Here is a 23231-nt window from a genome sequence, read left to right on the forward strand (position 1 = left end):
TATACTAACAGGAGCTCGGAGCCCAGTTTTGAAGAGAGGTTTCAGGCTTGCTCCTTCACCAAGAATTTGAACTTTATTTCCTTGTTTTTACAAGACCTGCTCTTAAACGAGAAGCAGACCTGTATGCCGGTATCTCCTAAACAGACACAACAATATCCATCACTTACTGAAATAGTGTGACAGCAGGAAAGAAAATGTTTGAAGTCTGTGGACTCCCTAGTTAACTAAAATCCAAACCAAATCTTGCAAATGGGGGACTGATAATGGGGAAACAACAAAATGCAAAACTACACTGAACTGCACTAACTGAAAGTAAAGCAAGCACGCTTGAGGCTGCACCTCAGGCCAAAGGTTGTTGAGAAGGAACTGTGGTCGGTTTGCCTAGATAGCCTTATCTATCCTTAGTATGTATCACAGAGATACGTGGTGTGCATGGCTACGTCTACACGTGCCCCAAACTTCGAAATGGCCATGCAAATGGTCATTTCGAAGTTTACTAATGAAGCGCTGAAATGCATATTCAGCGCTTCATTAGCAGGCGGGCGGCAGCGGCGCTTCGAAATTGACGCGCCTTGCCGCCGCGCGGCGCGTCCAGACTGGGCTCCTTTTCGAAAGGGTCCCGCCTACTTCGAAGTCCCCTTATTCCCATGAGCTCATGGGAATAAGGGGACTTCGAAGAAGGTGGTGTCCTTTCGAAAAGGAGCCCCGTCTGGACGCGCCGCGCGGCGGCAAGGCGCGTCAATTTCGAAGCGCCGCTGCCACCCGCCTGCTAATGAAGCGCTGAATATGCATTTCAGCGCTTCATTAGTAAACTTCAAAATGGCCATTTGCATGGCCATTTCGAAGTTTGGGGCACGTGTAGACACGGCCCCTATGTAGGCAAAATGGGTACGACCACCAAAATTCTCCAAAGCCATGGGAGCAGATACACACAAGAAGACTAATTATCCTTCCTTCCGTGGATATGGAGAACAAGAAAGAACAGGTTTAATCTGCAGTAAGGGAGATTTGAGTTAGCTATTAGGAAAAACTATCTATGTTTACTTGGTCCTGATGCATTGCCATGGTTGATTACTTTTTAAGATCCTTTGCAGCCCAACAGATCTACAATTTCATGTTTAAATTAAAAATAAATATATTTAAATTCCTCTCCTTTTGATTCTTCTTTGTTTGTACACTTACCAACATGAAAACTAGAATGTGTCAGTGATAACTTAAGGGAGTCTAGACAATGTGCAAGTTTTTTGGGAGGAGGGTATCAGAGGGGTACCCATGTTAGTCGACAGCCACAGAAATGGGAAGTCCTGTGGCGCCTCATAGACTAACACATTTATTTGCAGCATAAGCTTTCATGGGCAGCGCTGCAAATAAACCTGTTAGTCTGTAAGGTGCCACAGGACTTCTTGCTGTTTTTTGAGGGAGGGATAGCTCAGTGCATTGGCCTTGTAAAACCAGCGTTGTGAGTTTGATCCTCCGGGGGCCTTTCAAGAATCTAGAGCAGGTTAAATTCAAAAAAGAAAAAAAACCCATCAGGGATGGAGATAGGTCCTGCTGTGAGTACAGACACCTGAACTTGATGACCCTTCCAGAGCTATGAGATAGGTATAGCTCCATGTTCTGGATGATCTATGAAACTGCTTTATTATATAAGGCTGCTGTGTCTCTGGCTATGTCTATACTGCAGAGTCTAACGCAGTATACAAATGCCAGCAAAGCCCCCTTATACAGACAGTCTACAGGACATTGGTGTTCAAAAGAAATTTAACAGTTGCCACAGCCCCCCTTCATTCCCCCAACCCCAGAGCCAGGCACCCAAACCTTCACCATGCCCCCACCCGCACAAATTGCCAGTGACTCAGAGCTGTGCCACACAAGCTGCCCCAAGCCAGCCGCGCAAAACGAGCTGCCCAGAGCCACACTGCCCCACCTTGAGTGAGCCGCAGGAGTAGCCGCCTCTGCCGCTGCCACCACACGCTTGTCCCACCAATGAGCTGCTTCGCCACACTGAAGTGTCCAGTTCACCACAGATGTGTTTACATTAGCCAAAAACTTTGAAATGGCCATGCAAATGGCCATTTCGAAGTTTACTAATGAAGTGCTGAAATGCATATTCAGTGCCTCATTAGCATGTGGGCGGCCGCGGCACTTCGAAATTGACGCGACTCGCCGCCACGCGGCTCGTCCAGATGGGGCTCCTTTTCAAAAGGACCCCGGCTACTTCAAAATCCCCTTATTCCCATCTGCTCATAGGAATAAGGGGACTTCGAAGTAGCCAGGGTCCTTTTGAAAAGGAGCCCCATCTGGACGAGCCGTGTGGTGGTGAGCCGCGTCAATTTCGAAGTGCCGCGGCCGCCCGCATGCTAATGAGGCGCTGAATATGCATTTCAGCGCTTCATTAGTAAACTTCAAAATGGCCATTTGCATGGCCATTTTGAAGTTTTTGGCTAGTGTAGACGTAGCCCATATGTGGCAAACAGACAGCACATTGGACACTGTGGGCTTCGGACCACCATCTCCCTGAATGACAGTTGCTACGTCAACAGAAGCATTCTTCAGAGACACAGCTGCATCAAAATCATCAGAGTAGCTGTTTTGGCGAGGGGAGTATTTTTTACACCCCTTAACATAGATATGCCAACATAACTTTTATGTGACAACAAGATCTGTGTAGCCCTCTGACCAACAAGCACGTTCCTCATCTGGGAGGAACAATGGTAGAACTCAGTGACAATCTACTCAGAACGGAGCACGTCAGGATAATGGGCTTGCTCAAGGTGACTTTATATGAAGTGATGCGGGAAGTGAAGGGAATGGAAAAGACAGAAGAAACAGATGTGACCACGCTAGAGGTTACAAAAGCATTAACTGGATGAAGGTTCCAGGAACACACAGGAAGTTTGTAGCCAGGAAAGGGATGGAGAAAACCAGTCAATGAGAGGAGGTAAGTTGGGAGAGAGAAAGAAACCAATTTTCAGAACCTTTACCATGCAAGTGCCCCAGATATCATGACCTCAGCTCAGAGACCATTCCAGCATGCTGAGGAAACTGAAAAGGGAAACATATATAGTCTACTGGTCCCCTTCAGATGCAGATCCGATTGTGTGTTTAAGCAATGGGAGGAGTTTGAGAAGCCAGACAGCACTAGTTCTAGGGCATGGTTTACCAAACTGGGGGGCGTGCCCCTCTGGGTGGGGTCATGCAGATATTCCAGGCGGGTCGCAAGGCAACCCACACCCCCACATCATTTCCCCCGACCCAAAGGAGGAGACGGCTTTTCCTTCTGGCTCTCAGTCCCTGCCATTTTACGTGGGTGACCTGATGTAGTTGATATAAAAAACAGGCAGCTGGCAAAGACCCACATGCAAAGGCGAGTGAGTGTGGGTTGGGGGGCGGGGGGGAGGAGGAGGATGGGGTTACATGGCGGGCTGGGGTGCCTGGCTCAGGTGAGTGGGATAGGGATGGGGTAAGAATGGGGTACTGGTGGTGCCTGACTTTATGGGAGAGGAGGGGCTTGGGCGGGTGGCTTGTGGCGCTTGCAAAGGCTTGGGCAGCTGGTCAGCTTGCAGGATTCATGAGGCTTGGACGGCTGGCCACAGCACCACAGAGCTCAGGCAGCTTGGACTGGTGGTTGGCTGGCCCTGGCATCACAGGACTCAGGAGGCTCAGACTGGCAGGCAGCTGGCCCTGCTAATGCAGGGCACAGGCGGCTCGGGCTGGCGGGTGGCCCCAGTAGCTCGGGTTGGTGGATGGTTGGCTGACCCAGGCAGCATGGGGCTTGGCTGGGCGACTTGGGTGGCTGGCTGACAGCTGGGCAGGCGGCTGATGGGCAGGCGGGTGGCTGGCCCCAGAGGTGCAGGGCTTGGGCAGGTGGCTCTGGCAGCACAGGTATCAGGCGGGCAGCTGGCATGGGCAACTCCGGCAGCTGGCTCAGGGCTCAAGCAGCTGGACACCTGGGGCTGCACCATGCACCCACAAAGGGCCAAGAAAAACTATTTGTGCTTATTTTTAATTTCAAATAAAATTTTTATATCAAGTTTTTGTTTATTTTTAATTACAAATTGAATTTGTTGTTAAAGGGGGGGGTGGACAATGGTAAAGAAGAAGGGGGTGGGGCTTAATGGTTTCTCAAAAATCAAAAGGGGGGACATGATGCCAAAAAGTTTGGGAACCACTGTTCTAAGGGCTAAGCCAAGAATGAGTTGCTTCAGCTATGGGGTGTTAATGTCAGATAGAAGACTGACAGCTTGGGAATGAAATCAGAGGCCCTAAGACAGCAGCACTGGCAGAACTCTGTTAAAATGCAGGAGGTTTAAAACCCCTAATGATTCAGTAGCTGGATCCCCTCACACCAACCTGGAGAGCTGAGAGCTCCACTGAATATTGGACAAGGTAGTCATTATTTAATGGGATAGGCATTAAGTTTTGGATTTTAATTTTTCTAACACAGAAGCTATTAGGAGAGAATGACTTAATCCCTGGCATTGAATATTCATGCACACTCATATTTTCCAAGTGCATATCAAATCTGTAGTGATAAAAAATAGATCAAAACAATCAACAACCTAAGACTGAGATGAGAGAGCTAGGCAAATAAAGTGCATTTTATAATCATGGGCTCTCCTTTGTTATTCCAGCTGTACTTTTTGTCTAATGCTGAAAAAGTGTATAGTACCTTATGCAATCTATCTGGTGTTGCTATTACAACAGCATCCGCAAACCTCTCTCTCTCTGTGGCTGCTTTCCAGTCTGTAGGAAAAGAAATTTAAAAATAAGCAAGTCAACTGATGTCAGTAGTTGAGACAGCCTTATGTTACTAAAAATGAGCATGTATAAAAAGACAAAAATTGTACCACATTAAATACAGTATAATAAACTGGGACTACTGTGCAAGTTCTATATACACATCCTGAATTAATTCTAATTTATGCAAATCTTGAATTAATTCTAATTAAATTCTAAGTGGTCTGTTATTCTTAAGCTGATTCTATAATTAATAGTATTTTAATTTTAAGTGTCCCCTCTCTGCATTCACTGAAGTCAATTAAAATACACTGAACTTAAAATCCTACTTCAGATACTTAATTTTCTGAAACAATGAACATATCCCATATTAAGGGACAAAAGAAAAATTTTAGGAAGTCTGAACAAATCCTAATGAACTGTTTTTAAAATGCTTCAACACTTTTCCAAAGTGTTTCTTCATTACCTTCTAAAAGTCCCCCACCCCAAAAAAAACAATTATATTAATGTTAAAACAATTATTTTCTCACATAAAACAAATATTGATATAGTTAAATATACACAAAGTGTCTACATGCATGGCTTACATCAGAGGTGTCCAATGGGAACTGAAATATCACCACACTTGTGGTTGTCATCCTTCTATATTCACCACAGCCCACTCTCCAGCTGGGATCCCTCAGCCCCTCCCTCCCTCCCACCTTCCTGGCAAATAAATGCTATTCCCCAGAGCCAGGCACCTCAGCCAACAAGTTGTAAATGCTGGAGACTCACCAGGGCCACTGCCCCTGGAGCAGCTAGGGCCGCCGCTAGGGTCAGAGCCACCAGAGCTGCTTGGGGCTACAGGAGCCTCTGGGAGGAGGCAGAGTGTCTTGGGGGCCACTGCTGCCCTGTGCTTCTCCAGCCAGGGGTGGGGCATGTGCACAAGCAGGTGGCACTCCCATACAGCTCTAGGAAGAGCCACATTTAAAGGTTCTGAGAGCCACATGTGGCTCTAGCAATGGAATTACCACATCACCGTGTCCCATTCACCACGAGGTGACTGGTGACCATACCAGACACCGTGAGCTTATGTCATTACAAAGTATATCATGTTATACAGGATTACTCTTAAATTGCTCTTTAAAGCAAGTGTATTGGACTGAAAAGCCAGTGATAGACGTCATAACTGCAGGCCCTATTCTTTTGTCTATCACTTTTGGAGGTGGATATTCCATTTACAGTATTTTTGAAACACAAATCTATTGTACAAATCCTCCACTAAGTCCAGTACAATGCAGTTACAAGTTCTGTAACTTTAAGTCATTGCTGGTTTCAAGTCCTGTAACTTTATGTAAGCTATGTAACAATAACTTTGTTTTGCAGATGTAGCTTTTTTCTGTATGATTGTGTTTTGTTTCATGAACTTTGTATTATGGCAGCTGCAGGTTTTATATGAACTTGTATAAGTTAGTAACATATTACTTATGGATACTAAGTCTTAAGAAATCCTGGCCGTTCCTTTGTGAAAGAAATTTATTTGTGTAAAGTGAGCTTTCCTTTGTGAGGGAGGGAAGTGTGAATGTGTGTGTGGGGGCGGGGGGGTTTTGGTTGGTGTGCCAGCAGTATCTTGATGACCAGAGAAGAATAGGAGCTGTATCCTCCAAAAGAATCCTTCCACCAAAGAGGCCCCAAGAGGAGAAAAATCCAAGTCCCATGATGACTCATGGTCATACAGAGTCCTGGGACAGGACAATTGCTGGACTAGAACACATAAAAGATGAGTGCAAATCTACAGGCTTTTTCTTCTTCTTGCCATCACATCTCTGCAGGAATTAGTCTCAGCTGGCTGGGGAGGCAGTCTAGGGCCCTGGTCCCTTGCCTCTGTCCCCAGGATGGATGGTACAGACTGTGCTCCCAAGTACTACAACTGATAAGAGAGCACGCTGACCAGGGGTTGGGTGTGGGGAGAACAAACTGATATTCATAGAATCAGCTCGCCACCCCAGATTCATGACTGCAGCCAGAAACACTGGACCTGCTTTGCCTTGTCCTCCTCCACTGTCCCTATGCAACTCTTCATCTGTAAGTGTTTGCCTAGGTAAGTATATGAGTACAGGAGGGGATGAATGTGTGTGGTTGTATACTTCATAGCTAGTTCCCCTTTTCCTTTAATCCCATAGTGGAATTTAATAAAATGCATGCAAGTGTAACCCTGGAGTGGTCTCTAACATAAAATAAGGTAACAAAATCCACCTCATTACAGTATACTTTAGAGGGTTGAATAGTAACAGAGAAGGAGCCATGCTAGTCTATACACTATCAAAACAAAAAGCAGTCAAGTAGCACTTTAAAGACTAGCAAAATAATTTATTAGGTAAGCTTTCATGGAACAGACCCACTTCTTCAGACCATAGCCATACCAAAACAGACTCAACATTTAAGGCACAGAGAACCAAAAACAGTAAAAACAGGTTTTTTTAAGAGGGTTGTGATGGTCTGCATGAGGGATTCCTAACCTATGGGTCAAGACCCAAATATAGGTTGCAATTGGATTTGTTAAGGATCACCAACAGCTTGGAGATTCATGCGGCTCTTAAAGGAGCCATTTGCAGCTCGTTAGTTGCTCAATGTGGCAGTGTTATCTCTATCAATATAAAAGTAATTATGCATTACTTACACATCTTTTCCACCTTTGATATTCATAGTCATCCCAGGCAAGCTACTTAAGACTCTTGCAGTAATTTTTACCCCCATCTCCTCCTTCTGTTCTATGTAGCAGATGTCAGTTTTCATTTTTGTTGGTATCTCCCCCCACTGCCTGAGTGTGACTCATCCAGCCCCCCAGCACCTAAATGTGACCTTCACAGCCCCCAAACCCCCAGTGACTCCCCCAACCCTCAAGCCCCTGGGTGTGATGCTCCCAGCCCGAGTGTGACCCATCCAGTTGCCCAACACCGCAGGCCCTATGTGGCACCCCAGCTTGCCAACCCCCCAGCCCCTGAGTGACTCCCCCAGCACCCCAATCCCCCCCAGGCCTGTGTGAATCCTCACAGTTCCTGAGTGTGACTGCCCCCAGCCTAAGTGTGGCCCCCAACCCCCTAAGCCCATGAATATGACTCCCCCCGACCCTGAGTGTGACTCCTCTAGCCTCTGAGTGTGGGGAGCAGTTTGGGGATGAGGGTCTTTCCCCCCCCACCATAATTCAGATCAACTAAAATAAGTATAAACAAACAGTTTATTTTATTATTAATGTATTTTCTGTTTTTCTAAGAAATAACTACTATGAATATATAAACAGGAGGGGGCACAATTTTATATTCTTGCCTCAGGTACAAAATTAGCTAGTTACACTTTTGAATTGCTTTGGGTCACCAAGTCTTCCTCAATTTTTCTGAATGGAAAAGTTTGGGAAACACCGGCCTACAGTGACTTCATCTTTGTCACAAACTACTCCTTGAAGTTGCTATATGTAGTACTAGCCTCAAAATGAAGCCTGTCCAACAGTATACTACTTAGATTATCACAGGAATTTAAAAAAATAATACCTATGCCACCTAAATTGACAGCAGCTAATAGGTATGCAGAAAATAAAATATGCAACATTAGCCAATTTCTTCCTTATTTTGCCAACTGTACCCTTAATACCTTCATATTTTTGTATGTATTGACTCACTGAATGCCCCAAAATATACAATTTTATAAGCATGTTAAAGAGTTCACTGTAAGCTTGTACTAAAACAGATTAAGATGTATTCAGATTCTTCTTTTCTACTCAACTTATAATTTAGCTTGTATGCAGCTCTTACTGGGATGATAAGTAATTTGCCATATTTGAAGATACTGCTAACCTTACTGGACCCACCAGCTCGACCTCTTGCTATACTTTTTAGAGAGTCAGTGAGGAACCATGATGAAGTCCCTCCCCTGCCTTAAATATCGTTTGAATATGACAAGAACCCTTTGTTTCAAAGCACACTGGTCAATGGAAAAACAGATAGTCTCAGATGGAGACCATCAGCAGGTGACCTAGTCACATGTCCCTGTAATGCCACAGCACCTGTGAGCTGGAGGCTGTCTTCAGCATACTAAAGAAGGCTCTCAGGTGGGATATAAGATCCTTCTAAGGCATAGTGTTTTCCATTATGGCTCACTAACTTGAATGGACCTTCCCCAGCTAGCTATCTACACGGATAGCCTTTTCTCAAGCGGGTGTTGCCAATGTATAAGCACATTTGTGATACATATACATAGTCAATATTCCTAAATTCAGATACAAAATGGTACATGCATTAAAATACGGTAATCATTCAGTAAATCAATCTTTTTGATAATATCTCCCAAGACCTATTTTGCATACATCACAGTTATGTCCTAATCATAACATATCATCTCTGTGAAGAATACAGGGTGCAGTGTCATCCTTCTCCCATATGGTTAACTTCTGTCAGACATACTGAAATGCAGAAATCCATAAATCACTACTATGAAGTTCTCACCACTGCAGGTTTGCTTAAATCAATACCCATCACTTTATCATGAGCTAAAGATTCCCCTCCCAAGCAGATCCCAGCTAAAACTCACTTTCTTTCAAAACAATAGCTCCCTGTTTTTATTCAGCACAGTGGAACTCCAATTATACAATCTTATTGGGACTAATCCAGGCAAACCAGAGAATGGCCATTTGGGGATGACAATGGTTTAGTTAATAAGGTAAGCCAAACAGAGTAGTCCTGGGGGAATTCTGTGCCACTGCACACATGCAGAATTCATGCAGATTTCTTTGCTTCTCCACAGAAAAACTACTTTTGATGGGGAAACAAAGGAAGCCACAAGAGCAAACATGCACTCCTTCCCAACAGCACACACACAGGCACATCAGCTCATGCACCAGAAGTAGCTTGTGGAGACGTAAATCACTGCTGGATGTGTATGTGCAAATGTGGGCAGGCATCCAGGCATCCTCATATATCAATCAATGTTGAGGAGGCGGGGTTGGCAATGTGAGTGAACAAGACTCTATCCCTCTTGCTCGCTATTGTAGCACACCTGGCATGAAGGAGGGGGATTCTGAGGTGTTTCTGACAAGGCAGACATGGGTTAGGCACTGTCCCCCTCAGTTAGAGCACAATATAGCAGCCTGCCTACTTAGGGAACAGTTTCTATTGTTCTTAAGTGAATTCTCTCAGCAGTAAAAAGCAGGTGTAAAAGATTTAAGAGTCCTTTACACTGCCAAAGTGATATAAAGGTGCTGCAGATGACAGCATGGCCTTATACAGCTTATACACAAGTCCAAATAACTAGTCTAAATTTTTGGACTGAACAACATTCTTATCCAAATGTGCCACCATGAACCGTTTACTAGGGATCCTTCTGGAGCTGTTGAGTAGCCATTATTAATTTCGATACATCTCTGGCAAGTGGAGTCGGGTGTAATATTGAACATATTGCTGCATTTATTTGTTGACTAATAACTAGAAATAAAGGATCAAACCTAGTTATTTTACTATTACTATTAGACAAAGGGAGTTTGCAGATTTGTTCCAGTGTGCCCTACTCCTATTCTCCATCCATTGTATTGTGGTTTAAATAAAATTACCAAAATAATTGAAATTGACATGACTATATCATGGTGTTTTGACAAACAAAATACGCAAAATTTTAAAATGTGTGTAGAATTTTTAAAAATTTTGATTCGTAATTCCCCCAGGAAAAAAATGGTTACTCACTTAAGCACAGTACTACTGTGTCTAAAAGTAGTTAGATTCACATTACAGATCCTGTTGTCCTGACAGCAAAAATATTTAGCTGAATACAAATGTCAAATGGAAAACATGAGCAGATTACTTAAAAATGGCACCAGTAGTTGTTTCTATGATCCAGTATAAATAATTTTGCTCTGACATCTACATTCACCAAAAGAACACCATCCTTTTAAAGATGACAAGCTATAGTTTTATAAACTATATTACTCCAAGACCTGAAAGGGCAATTCAGGGATTTTAAAAAAAAATATAAAATAAAACTATATTCCATAGATACAAATCTAAACATATGTCCTAAAAGGCATTGCATATAAACATACGTATGTAAAGAGATGGAGCAAAGTCTTTCATAATATGGCCTATAGAACCAGAAAGTGAGGCAAATATTACCATTAAATACGTTTTTCTTGTCAATGTTGTGAATCTTCTGAAGGTTATTTCTAGCAAAAGTGTGAGGATCTGCAACTCCAACTACCTAAAAAAAGAACATTGTTATGGTCTGCAAACAGCCATGGGAGTGCCAATACCCGAATAATGTCAACAAAGAAATTCAGTTTAACCTGACTTAACTAAATGGAAAAAAGATAACCATTTACAAATGCATACAGGGTTTACATAAAGGAGAAAGAGTAATTCTTTACAACAGCATAATTAAGATTACACAGAAGACAGCCTAGTTCAGCAGATGCAAAGTCAAACATCCACATCAAATGCTGGATTTATAGTCACCCATGAAACCTTAGTTTGACTCCCCTATGCATCTATCTTGTGCAGTGATAGAGACAGGTATTCCCTGATAATAACAGAGAGAAAGCCAGGCTAGTCTATATACTATCAAAACAAAAAAGCAGTAGTGCCAATACTGTAATTGAAGATCTTAATAAATACACACAAGGGGGACAAACTAAACATTTCACAGGCTGTCTTCTTTAACATCTGAGCACATGACTTATGAACTTTTTAGGTTGCCATCTCCCCTGTAAACTAAATAAGGCTTATTAAAGTTGAAAACAAATTAAATCATGAACTTCAGTATAGTTTGAATCCGAAACCTTAGCTGGCCCGAAAGCCCAAGCTTTAGGTGGTAGCGAGAGAAAACTGCTATCTCAAGGATTATAGCCTCTGGGAACATGTGCCCATCTGTGAGGGTGTGGTGAGGCAAATGATCACTTTACGGTTACCTGTTCTGCGCATTCTCTCTGGAACACCTGGAACTGATTGCAGTCAGAAGATAAAATACTGAGCTAGATGGACCTTTAGTCTGAAGTAGTATCGCTGTTCTTATGTCAATCTCAGCTCAACACTTTCCCCACTTCCAGGCATTGCAGCTACTTCCAGCAACACTTGGCTTTCCTAACGCAACATGTGCTGGGACTTTTCTGATGGCATGAGTCAGGCTACTTAGAATGTTCATGGTGTTATTTCAGTACCCTACCAACATTTTTTCTGAGCCATAGAAACAAGAGAAATTCTGATTTTTAACATTCTGTATTTCGGGGTACCTGAATGGAATTTAGTGAAACAAGATCAGAGTGGAGTAATCTAAACCAAAGTGATTTAAACCACCAATTTTAATCACAATTCAAGTCATTGTGGAAAAAAAAATCTTTTGCATTTGTACTTTCTGGTTGTTTTATTAAAAAGATTAATTCTCTTTGTTTGGTAAATATGAACACCTTTATGTTAAATCTGATATTTCTTTTGGCTAACCAGGAAGATATCTCATATCCATTTACTTAAGCAATTGTATAATTTTATGTATTTATAATTTGCCCTTTTTTACTGAATCAAAATGGCAAATTATGTATTTGTTATGTTTTATGTGATTAGTTTTATAGTTTAGGAGAGTAGAGAGACAAGATGAGGTGAGGTAACTTCTTTTATTGGACCAACTTCTTTTAGTGCCAGAGAAGTTTTTGAGATACACAGTGTTTTTCCTCAAGTCCGGAACAGATAATTAGGCCTGGTCTATACTAGAGTGTGGTTGACCCAAGGCAGATTACATCAACCCAGTAAATACTAGGTCTACATTACCAAAGTTACACCTGTAATGCTAACTTAATTCCACTTCCCTTAAATCATGATAAAAATTGGTGGCTTAAGTCACTTTGGTTTAAATCCATCCAGTCTACATAGGACAATGGAGTCAGACTGATACAGCGTCAGCATAGAGTTGTGTTACTTTTACCACAAGCTGCGTACTACCCTTAGCTGTGAGCCCACTACTACTCAAGGACCCCAAGCATACTTTGGAGGAGTCAGAGTCACAAATCGCCAGAGCAAACTCTGAGGACAAGTTGTTGAAGAGGAAGAGAATGGGACACAGGCAACCAGCAGATCCTGTAACACAATGAGCAAGGAACTCCTTTTGACTCCAGGCCACTTAAGCCAGTCCCTACCATCTAGAACAAGAGAGCATGATGTAAGGGTAGAAAGTGCTGGAAAGTACATGTTGATCCACTCTCATCTGGCACCCTTGAGACCTGAATTATGCTGAACAAACTTGCAGGCCCATAGGCGGTCCACATTGTCTAACAGCCTTACCAACACTGCCACTGCTTATTGAGACTTTTAGAAGACATTTAGGTGTAAAATAGAGCGAAATAACAGCACCCACCAGTGAGAGCCAGGACTGGGGGTTGTTAAACTTTATGGGACCACTGCCCATGATCACCCCCATGATAAGTTGTTGTCCAGCTAACTAAATTCATGCCAGATTACAGATGCTGCCAAATGAGTGCCAGACTACAGAGGTTCAGCCTGTGTACACTTTGCTTTCGTATCACAGGGACACTTCTGTTCATTTACTTTTTTTTTTAATCACATTAAAATAGGAAAAGGGGGTCCTATGGAATAGTTTATTTACATACACGGGGATGTCCAGTGAATCCTTCACAGAAACCTTGATGAAACTTTCCCAGAGGTAGTCTGTAATCCTTTGCTAAAGATTGGTGGGGAGAGCAGCCTTATTTCTTCTACCACGAGACAACTTTCCCAAGCTACTCAGCAATTACTTCAGCAGGCATCATTACAGCGCAAAGGCTAGCAGCATATGATCTTGGTCTGCAGCTAGATATGCAGGAGCTGTTCCCTTTCAGTTTCTTTGTCTTTAGAAGTGAGATACAAGCTGAAGTCACCACTGCTTGTGGGAAATGGTGACAGGATTGAGTTCGGTTGTCCTACTGAGGGGTCAGCAACTTGCGGCTCCAAATACTGCTGCCACTGTCTCCTCTGAGGCTCCCTGCCCTGCTGCTGCTGAAACAACAGAGCTAAATCCAGTTTGTTTAATGGCCCTCAAAGCAGCATGAGGGACCCAGCTGTTGAACCAACTGAATTTAGTTCTACTGTTTCAGTGGGGGCAGGGCAGGGAGCAGCATAAGAGTCAACAGTGGCAGCATCCAGACCGGTAAATAACTCCATCTCAGTCTGGGAGAGAGTGATCTGGCCCCAGAGGCGGGCAGCTCTACATCCTTCCTCCCCCACACTTGAATCTTCCACGTTGGCCGGCTCCCTCCCTCTGCCTGGCCAGTGCAAGTCAGCAGCGGGGTGGAGTGTCAGGTAAGGCAGTCAGATCTGGGGGATCAGAGGGGAGGGAGAGACAGAACAGGCATGGAGGGGAAATTGGCACTGCTGGGTTTCTTGCAGGGAACTCCCCTGCAGCTGCCACCAGCCCCTCTGCCCACCTCTGCCTTCACCAAAAAATGCTCTCCAGGCAAGGCCCAGCCACAGAGCTCACGGTGGCTTGGGTGAGGGGGGGCGAGCACGTGATCGAATCTTGTGCCTCCAATTCCTGGCTGCACTGATTGCCTGAGCTCCAATCAGAAGAGCACAGCTAAATTTGGCAGTCCTTACAACTGGGCAGTACCCCTCACCCCACAGGGCTGGCTCAGTGTAGCTCAGGCAGCCTCCTCACCTGCTGCTCTTGCGGTGTAGCTCCTCGGAGGATGGCCCTAGCCTGCTGTAGCTAAGTAAGGGCATCCTGGTCCCTCCCCAACCTGGCTCCAGCAGAGGGGAATGTCCCAGGCAACTTTCAGCAAACTTTCCTCCCTCCCACTGGCCCTGAGGAGCCCCTATCTCCCACCAGGGACAGGAACTGAACCCCTCTGCCCCCCTCCACGCCATTGTAAAGTGTGATGAAATAGAATATGTAAAAAGTTTGTGAACATCCTGCAGTAAACATGTATTGCATTACAAATAATTATAAGAATGGCCATATTGGGCCAGACCAAAGGTCCATCCAGCCCAGTGTCGTGTCTGCTTGATCAATACCTGTTCGGTCCACTCTCTCCAGGGCACCTGGTATTGGCCAGTGTCAGCAATCTCTCTCCTGTAATCCATCTCCAGCTTCTGACAAACAGATGCTGAGGACACCATTCCTTACACATCCTGGCCAATAGCCATTCATGGACCTAACCTCCATGAATTTATCTAGTTCTTTTTTAAACCCTTTTTGTAGTCCTAGCCTTCGCAGCTTCCTCTGGCAAGGAGTTCCATAGGCTGACTGTGTGCTGTGTGAAGAAGAACTTCCTTTTATTTGTTTTATACCTGCTTCCCTGCTTCTAGTTCTGATATTATGAGAACAAAAATAATTTTTCCTTGTTCACTTTCTCCACACCACTCATTGTATATACCTCTATCATATCCCCACTTAGTCTCCTCTTCTCTAAGTTGAAGAGTCCTAGTTTCTTTAATCCCTCACCATATGGAGTCTGTTCCAAACCCCTTATCATTTTAGGTGCCCTTTTTTGAACCTTTTCCAATCACAAATTATCTTTTTTTGAGATGAGGAGACCACATCTGTACACAGTATTCAAGATGTGGGTGTACCACAATTTTAGATAAAGGCAATAACATATTTTCTCTGTCTTATTCTCTATCCCTTTTATAATGATTCCTGACATCCTGTTTGCTTTTTTGACTGCTGCTACATGGATGTTTTCAGAGAACTATCCACGATGACTCCAAGATCTTTCCTGATGAGTTGTAGCTAAATTACCTCTCATCATACTGGATGTAAAGTCGGGGTTATTTTTTTCCCCCAATGTGCATTACTTTATATCTATCCACATTAAATTTCATTTGCCATTTTGTTGCCCAATCACTCAGTATTGTGAGATCTTTCTAAAGTTCTTCACAGTCTGCTTTGGTCTTAATTGTTTTGAGCAGTGTCATCTGCAAACTTTGCCACCTCACAATTTACCCCTTTCTCCAGATCATTTATGAATAAGTTGAATAGGATTGGTACTAGGACTGATCCTTGGTGAAGACCTCTAGTTACCCCTCTCCATTCTGAAAATTAACCATTTATTTCTATCCTCTGTTTCCTGCTTTTACCCAGTTCTCAATCCATGAAAGGATCTTCCCTCTTATCCTGTGACAACTTAATTTACATAAGAGCCTTCGGTGAGGGTCTTTGTCAAAGGCTTTCTGGAAATCCAAGTACATTATATCTACTGGATCTCCCTTATCCGTATGTTTGTTGACCCCTTCAAAGAACTCTAATAGATTAGTATCACATGATTTACTTTTATAGAAACTATGCTTTCGCCCAACACATTATATTCTTCTATTTGTCTGACAATTTTATTCTTTAGTATTGTTTAAATCAATAAGCCCAGTACCCACATTAGACAATTGTGTGTGCGCTGTTTTTAAAACAGGAGATACAAAAAGTATGGTCTGACGTTATCTATTAAAGACTGTCTTGTATTCACATGCATTGTAGCTCGAAGTATTGATTTTGCAGCAGAATTTTGAAAAAAAAAACAGCTCTTTTGGTTGCGGACTGCTGTGCTAAATCATACCAAATATTTTGCATATTAAGCTTAGTTTGCAGGTTTTGTTTCTTTACTAGGTAATCTGTTTTAGTCACTTAAAGTTTTTCTTTTCAGGTTAATAAACTTGTTTTTGCTTTCTCTAAAGCAGCGAGTTGGAGTGAAATACACAGGAATGCTAGTTTAAGGGACAAAGGCTGTTGCCTATTCTTCTCCACACTAAGGGAGGGGGTGAACTTTGAGCTTATACTGTACAGTTCTCTGTGCAGTGCAAGATGGTACAATTTTGGGTTTATACTCCAGATAGGTATGCCTCAAGAGAGGAGAGTTGCCTTGGCAGTAGCCTTCTTATATAGGGACTGGTCAGAAAGTCTGCACACAACCATAGCTGGGGGTGCTTCTACTTGTACGAATGCTGGTGAAAAACAGTAGGCTGGAGGGCTTTGCATCGTTACAGCAACACAGTGAGAGAGGAAACCCAGTCTGGGAGGCAAGGAGCTCAGTGGTACTCCAGTTCCAAGTAACACCCCAGAATAACTTGTCTCAAGGACATCTCTGTCAGCTGCTGAAAAGGGTGCTCTACAACCCACTGGTCAAAATCCACATGTACTACACCACAGATAAAAAAAGAGGCTATGTCCTTTTACATTTTAAGTTTACCTTTGACTTAGCCAAGAGCTTCTTTAGACTGTGCTCAATGTTGTTTAATAGTTGGACAATGAGCATTTTTCCAGTAGTGCAATGGTACCTCTGCTGTGTCTCTTGTTCTTTCTACCTCACTGATTGCTCACTTGCATTAAGGTCTTAACTGCTCCAGGTTACACATTAAGAATTGGCTCAAAGGGGACTATCCTAGCATATGTGATCTAAACCAAAATGCCACTGTCATGCAGACTAGTGAAAGAGGAAGGAGGAAAGTCCAACTTTAGTACTGTCAGATTGCTTAAAAATGCTCCATGATACCCTTCCCATAAAACATGCTGCACTGTCCTTGTAGTGTATGCATATATGCACACTGGCTCCAGCTGCAGATTTTAAAGAAAAATGAAGTGCTCATTCAACACAGCACTTGCAGAAAGTACATACAATAGTTTAACATTCACCTCTTTTCAATCTCAGGGCACTGTAAATGCTGTTTTAAATTTAAAATTCCTGCTATTATGAGTTATGAATAAATAAAGTAGGAAGATATTAAGGAGAGCTATTATTGTATTATCAGTTTTCAAACAATTAAAAGTAGTTTACCTCCCATTTTAGAGAGCAACTACTGCAAAGCACATAAACAACCATAAGGCATGTAACCCCCTTGAAAAATACTGAATCCATACAACAGCTTTACCTTCATTCGACTGGGAAAATGCACAGCGAAACAAGAGTAGTGTTTTCCTCGACATCCAGCTCCAATAATCAGAACTGTTACACAAGCAGTCATCTCTTCTTGGTCCTCTACCTGGAACTATACCTAAAGCAATGGTTTTAGAATCATTGAGACTTAAAAAAAATAGGTGTATTATTAATTTTATTGTGATTAAATATGACATATCAGCTCTACCTGATGTGCATCTAAAGAGCATGAATTCTCAGACATATACTCCCCACTATCTCACCCATGGTCTCTTTTCACACACTCTAACAGCACATACTTCCATTTTGTTTCCTTGTTCCTCAGATAATCTGAGCTTTAAAGGTGACAGAGGTATGCGCTAAGACAGGAAGCACCAGAACTGAAGTGATGCATGGAACGTAACATAGCATCACATCTCAGAACTGAAAGTAACCTTGGGAGGTCATCGAGTCCAGTCCTCTGCCAGGACCAAGCGCCATTCCTAACTTGATTTTTAATTCTATTTGCCCCAGACCCCTAGATGGCCTCCTCACGGACTGAGCCCACAACCCTGGGTTCAGCAAGCCAACACTCAAACCACTGAGCCATCCCTTAAAGCTAACCTTTCATTTTATCCTCCATAAATACCAGCTACAATAGTCTTTAATATTATTACCAATACTTAATTTAGTTTACTTCTCTCATTCTGACACTCAATAAAATTCCAAAATGAGATTTAGGTATGTAAATTAGCTAAACATTGCAATGCTGAGCATACCCAAATAACAGGAAGTATCTGATCCTAAATACGTCAGCACACATAACATAGGGAGTCTCTGAGAGTTGAGAGCCCAGATCTCCCAAACTTTAGGCTAACTCCTACCTTCAAACCTAGGTTGACTACCCTTCCTTGTACCCATGCCAGATCCCAAGCAACTACTATCTTTGGTCACAGGCCTGATACACGCTCCTGCAACAGCCTCCGTGTCGGGGGTGAGGAGCAGAGACCCCTTCTGCCTCACTCACAGAGCTGATACCTCCATCCCCAAAACTTCCACGGTGAGAGCAGAGACCCCCCCGCTCCTATTTCACCCAGAGTTTACAACCTCTCTCGCCAGAAATTCCAAGGGGGGACGAGACCCCCACCCCCTCACGACATCCATCACGGAGAGACCGCGTCGCGAGTACGGGAACAGGACCCCTGCAGGGCGAGTCCCGCCCCAAGCACAGAGACTGGAGCCCGGGAGACTAGGCCCAAACCCGCCACCCTAAAGGGCGAAGGGATCGCGGCGTTTGAGCCTAGTACAAAGCCCTTCCCCCTCCCCGTAGAGCCAGGTTCAATCCCCGCTACTCCTCCCTACAGCTCCCGAGACTCACCCGACAGGACCGCCGCAACCCTACACAGACCCAACGTAGCTGCTACAAAACCGGGCAAAAGGCCCAGCAGCTCAGTAACCCGCCCCGCGGTGGGATCTACGAGCGCCGGCAACCAATCGGAGAACGTTATCGCCTGCACGGCGCCCATTGGCTGGGCGGCTGCCAGTAGGCTCTATTCGGCCGCGCGGGGGTGGCCCAAGGCTTGGCTCCGTTGCTCTAGGGTAGCCGCTGTGCGCGCGGCCGAGCGCCCGGCTCGTGCACGTTTCCCGCGGTGAAGTCATGGCTGTGCCTTTTGACAGCCGTTTTCAAGTTCACGCTCTGGCAAACGGGTAAAGCGGCGACGGGTGCTGCAGCGAGCTGGAGCTATCCGCTGCTGCCGCCGCCAGCTGCTCGGGTCAGACGCAACAAACCCTTCACACGGAGTCCGGAGTGCCATTTGGTATTTCAAAAGGTGATGTCGTCTCTGGCTGTCTTGAAACATTTATCAGCATTATTCAGTCTTTTCATGATGCCATGCTTGGTCACGTCCTTAACAATGGAGAGACTTGCTCCTCTTCTGTTCAACATCTACTTTTCAATGATGCCGTTAGTTGCTTTTAAGGACTGTCCATTGGGCATACCTGTTCAGCACTGAACAGATGGCAGTATTTTCAATCTCCAGCCACTTCAGGCTCACACTGAAATGGTTACAACTATCTGTGACCTTCTCTTTGCTGATGACTGGGCATTGTTGGCTCATTCAGTGCAGGATGCACAGGAGCTTTTTGATCGCTTTGTTACTTCTGCTCACCACTTTGGAGCCTCAGTGAGCCTCAAACAGAGAAAAGTTATGCCTCAGCCTGTTTGGAAAGACTCCAGCACTCCAGTGATCACTGCTGCTGATACAGTCCTTAAGACTGTCATCAAGTTCTGCTACCTGGAAGTCTACTGGCCTATAAACGTGGATCATGATGTATCTGCTTGATTAGCCAAAGCCAGTGCTGCCTTTGGAAAACTGATCAAATGCCTATGGAATGACCATGGTATTAAACTCCATACCAAGGTAGCTGTTTATTAGGCAGTTGTCCTGAATATCCTGCTGTATGGCTCAGAGTCATGGACAATAGACTGCCATATTTTGAAATGCGATCTATTCCATGTGTACTGCATTGTGAGGAAGACCACCCACGTGAATTGGTGGGACAAAACACCTAACATGGATATTCTTAAACTGTGTGGCATCATGAGCATGGAAGTAATGTGTATGAACAGACAAGTTTCACTGGATTGGTCATGTTATGAGGATAGATAATACACAGATACCAAGGATGGTCTTCTATGGCCAGCTTGCTGATGGAAAACGCCCTATCAGTGGTCAGTATAAGTGCTATAAAGACACCTTAAAGGCCAACGTGAAGTCATTGGAACATCTCCTAATGATCTGGAAACTCTAGTTCAATACAAGAAGTCTTGTGGCACCTTATAGACTAACAGATTTTGGAGCATAAGCTTTCGTGGGCAAAGACCCGCTTCATCAGATGGATGAGTGTGGGCGTGGTTTCAGAGAGGTATATAAAGAATGGGGTCCCAGAAAAAGGACGGGCCAGATCTGACAAGGTCTATTCATCAAGGTGGAAATGGCCCATTATCAACAGTAGGTATCAAAAGAGGGAAAAACAAGTCAGGTCAGACAGGGGGATATGACCCATTGTCAGAGTCTAATGGGGAGATTTTAACACCCAGGGCACAGAAGCTGCCTTTGTAAGCTGGGAGCCACTCCCACACACTACAGGAAAAGCATTGGACTCAAACAGAACATACACCACTTGCAGTTGGCAGCTTTTTATGTGACATCTGTAATCGGTTCTGCCGATCAAGGATTGGTTTGGTGTCAGAGAAGATATCTGTCAAAAGACATCTCAGTCCAAGAAGAAGAGTGAAGTACTGTTACTCCCCAGTTGGAGACAGGTTGGTAGAATGAAAACATTTGAGGTTAATTAGTACAATGAATAGGAGTTGAAAATGGTTTATTGTCTGTTGAACTTTTTCGATTTGTGAAATCAGATCAATTGCCTCATTTGATTGGTCACAGATGCAGCCATAATAGTAACATCACAAAAAAAAATAAAAAGCAGTTCATAGCTCTTTAAAGACTAACAGAATAATGTATTAGGTGAAAATCTGGAAATTTGCAGATGTGAAGAAGTGGGTCTGCCCCACATAAGCTCATTACCAAATATATTGTTTTTGTTAGTCTTTAAAGTGCTATAGGACTGCGTTTTTGTTTTGTTATTTAAGTGGCTGAGCATACAGAAAAGCTGTCCCAGTATATATTTGGCATTCCAGTCAAATATTGTCCATACGATGAGGTGGGGCAGCTCCTGGGAGCCCTGCACCTCCGATGGGTAGGGGATCGTACCTGCAGCAGGCTTAACCTCCCACTTTTTTTTTTGCCTCCCCTCCCCCAGCTACTCAATCAGTTTCCCATCTTCTCTGGCTGCTGGTTTTACTCACTGGCTCCTGTAGGGTCCTAGTGCTCCTCTCATTCATGCAGAAGTAGCACTCCAGCAGGCGACCTGCACAGGGCCACCTGACCTGCCCCATCTCTTACCTTTTCTGGTGGTGGGACCCTCTGCCAATCCAGGCAGACCCCCCTCCTAGCACAGGTGAGTGCCAGGAGCCAGTCTCCATCAGGGCTCCTCACCCACTGCCAAAAAACGGCTGTCCCTGTGTGCCCCACACCTCCCCTACTTCCACTGCTCTTTTTCGCCTTTCCCAGCACTGGGTAGGTGAGGTCTTTGCCACCAGGCTGCAGGCAGCGAGGCAGCCCTTATCACGCCAGCCTCCAGGTCCTCCATGCCTTTTTCACCTCCCCATCAGCAGACTCCAGCCTTGGAGTTCTCCTGCCCTCAATAAGAGGACCTACGTGTTGTATAAAGCCTCTGCTCAGTACAGAACAGTGCAGCTGTAAGTTCTCTAACTTTCAGTCTTCACTGCTTTTAAGTCCTGTAACTTTCTGTAAGCTTTGTTTGGTAGCAGCTGCTAGGTCTCTATTACATATTATAAGTTAGTAAGAAATTGTTTATAGGTACCATAAAACTGTAAGAAATTTAGACTATTCATTTGTAAGAGAAATTGCTTTCTGTAACGTGAGCTTTCTTTCGTGCGAGTAAAGTGTGAATGTGAGTGTGTGCACAATGGAATCAGTCCTCCCTGAAGCCAGTTGTCTGAATGACCAACTACCAGCAGTACGCAGCTGGCCAGAGAATAAGAGCTGAGCCCTGCAAAAGAATCCATCCAAGAAAACAGTAAGAGGATCCATCAAGGGAAGATCAAAGTCCTATCTGCTGTTAGCTGATGACTCATGGTCATACAGGCTATGTCTGCACAGCAGTGTTATTTCAAAATAAACTATTGTGGAAGAGATTTTTCCACAATAGCTTATTTTGAAATAGCATATCTACACACAAATGCATATTGAAATGGGGCTCAGCTGCTTTGAAATACAGCATCCAGACATAATATAGCTTATTTCAAAATACAGCGCTTGGACGCACTATAACTTATTTCAAAATTGCCCCTATTCCTGGTCTACACAGCCCCTATTTTGAAATATCTGTTTCCAAATAGGCACTATTCCTTGTACAGTTAGGTCTCCCAAATTCTAAATAAGCTGTCCACTATTTCAAAATAATTTAAAAATAGCCGTTACACTGTGTAGACACTCAAAGTTATTTTGGAATCATGGCCATTATTCAGAAATAACATCGGTGTGTAGATACACCCACAGAGTCCTGGGACAGTGGTGATGACTTCTGGCCACACAGCATCCTAGTACAGTGGGACAGGAAAAGAACACAAACATAAAAAGACGGGTGCAAAGCTATAAAGAATTATTCTTGCCATCAACACTCTGCAGAAATTAGTCTCGACTAGCTGGGGAGACAGGAAAAGGCATATAACCCTAATACTGGGCCCCTTCCCCTCTCCCCAGGATGGATGGTACTGGCTGCACCTGGATTCCTCTGCTATCCCTGTGCAACTCTTCACTTGCGTGAGTTTGCCTGCTTAAGTATATGAGTGGCTGTATACTTGAAAACTAGTTCCCCCTTTTCCTTTAATCTAATAGTGGCTTTAATAAAATACCTATGACTGTAAGCCTTGGGTGATCTTTAGTGTAAGTAATGTAACAATAGGAACACACACCACCACCACCACCCACAAGGACTGCCAAATTACAGAAACACATCAGACAGTTTCCATGATTTTATGATCTTTAAAACTCAACCTAAA

The 23231-nt window shown here is 43.9% G+C and overlaps 1 protein-coding gene across 5 annotated transcripts in view; it reads right to left on the reverse strand.

Annotated features, from left to right (window-relative positions):
• LOC142016750 (2,7-anhydro-N-acetylneuraminate hydratase-like) overlaps window positions 1–19106 on the reverse strand; it is an 85150-nt gene extending 66044 nt beyond the window's left edge. For 4 of the 5 annotated variants that reach the window (XM_075000955.1, XM_075000957.1, XM_075000958.1 and 1 more), the window contains exons 1-4: window positions 18960–19105; window positions 17598–17720; window positions 10875–10959; window positions 4673–4746 (exon numbers count right to left, since the gene is read on the reverse strand). In XM_075000955.1, the coding sequence (XP_074857056.1) occupies window positions 4673–4746; window positions 10875–10959; window positions 17598–17690 (252 nt within the window). In that variant the 5' untranslated portion in view covers window positions 17691–17720; window positions 18960–19105. Of the gene's footprint in view, window positions 1–4672; window positions 4747–10874; window positions 10960–17597; window positions 17721–18959 lie in introns of all 5 variants that reach the window. The other variant, XM_075000959.1, reaches the window with a different exon arrangement.
• Between the last annotated feature and the right edge of the window lie 4125 nt (window positions 19107–23231).

Source organism: Carettochelys insculpta, chromosome 8 (assembly GCF_033958435.1).
Source record: "Carettochelys insculpta isolate YL-2023 chromosome 8, ASM3395843v1, whole genome shotgun sequence".
Lineage (NCBI taxonomy): Eukaryota > Metazoa > Chordata > Testudines > Carettochelyidae > Carettochelys > Carettochelys insculpta.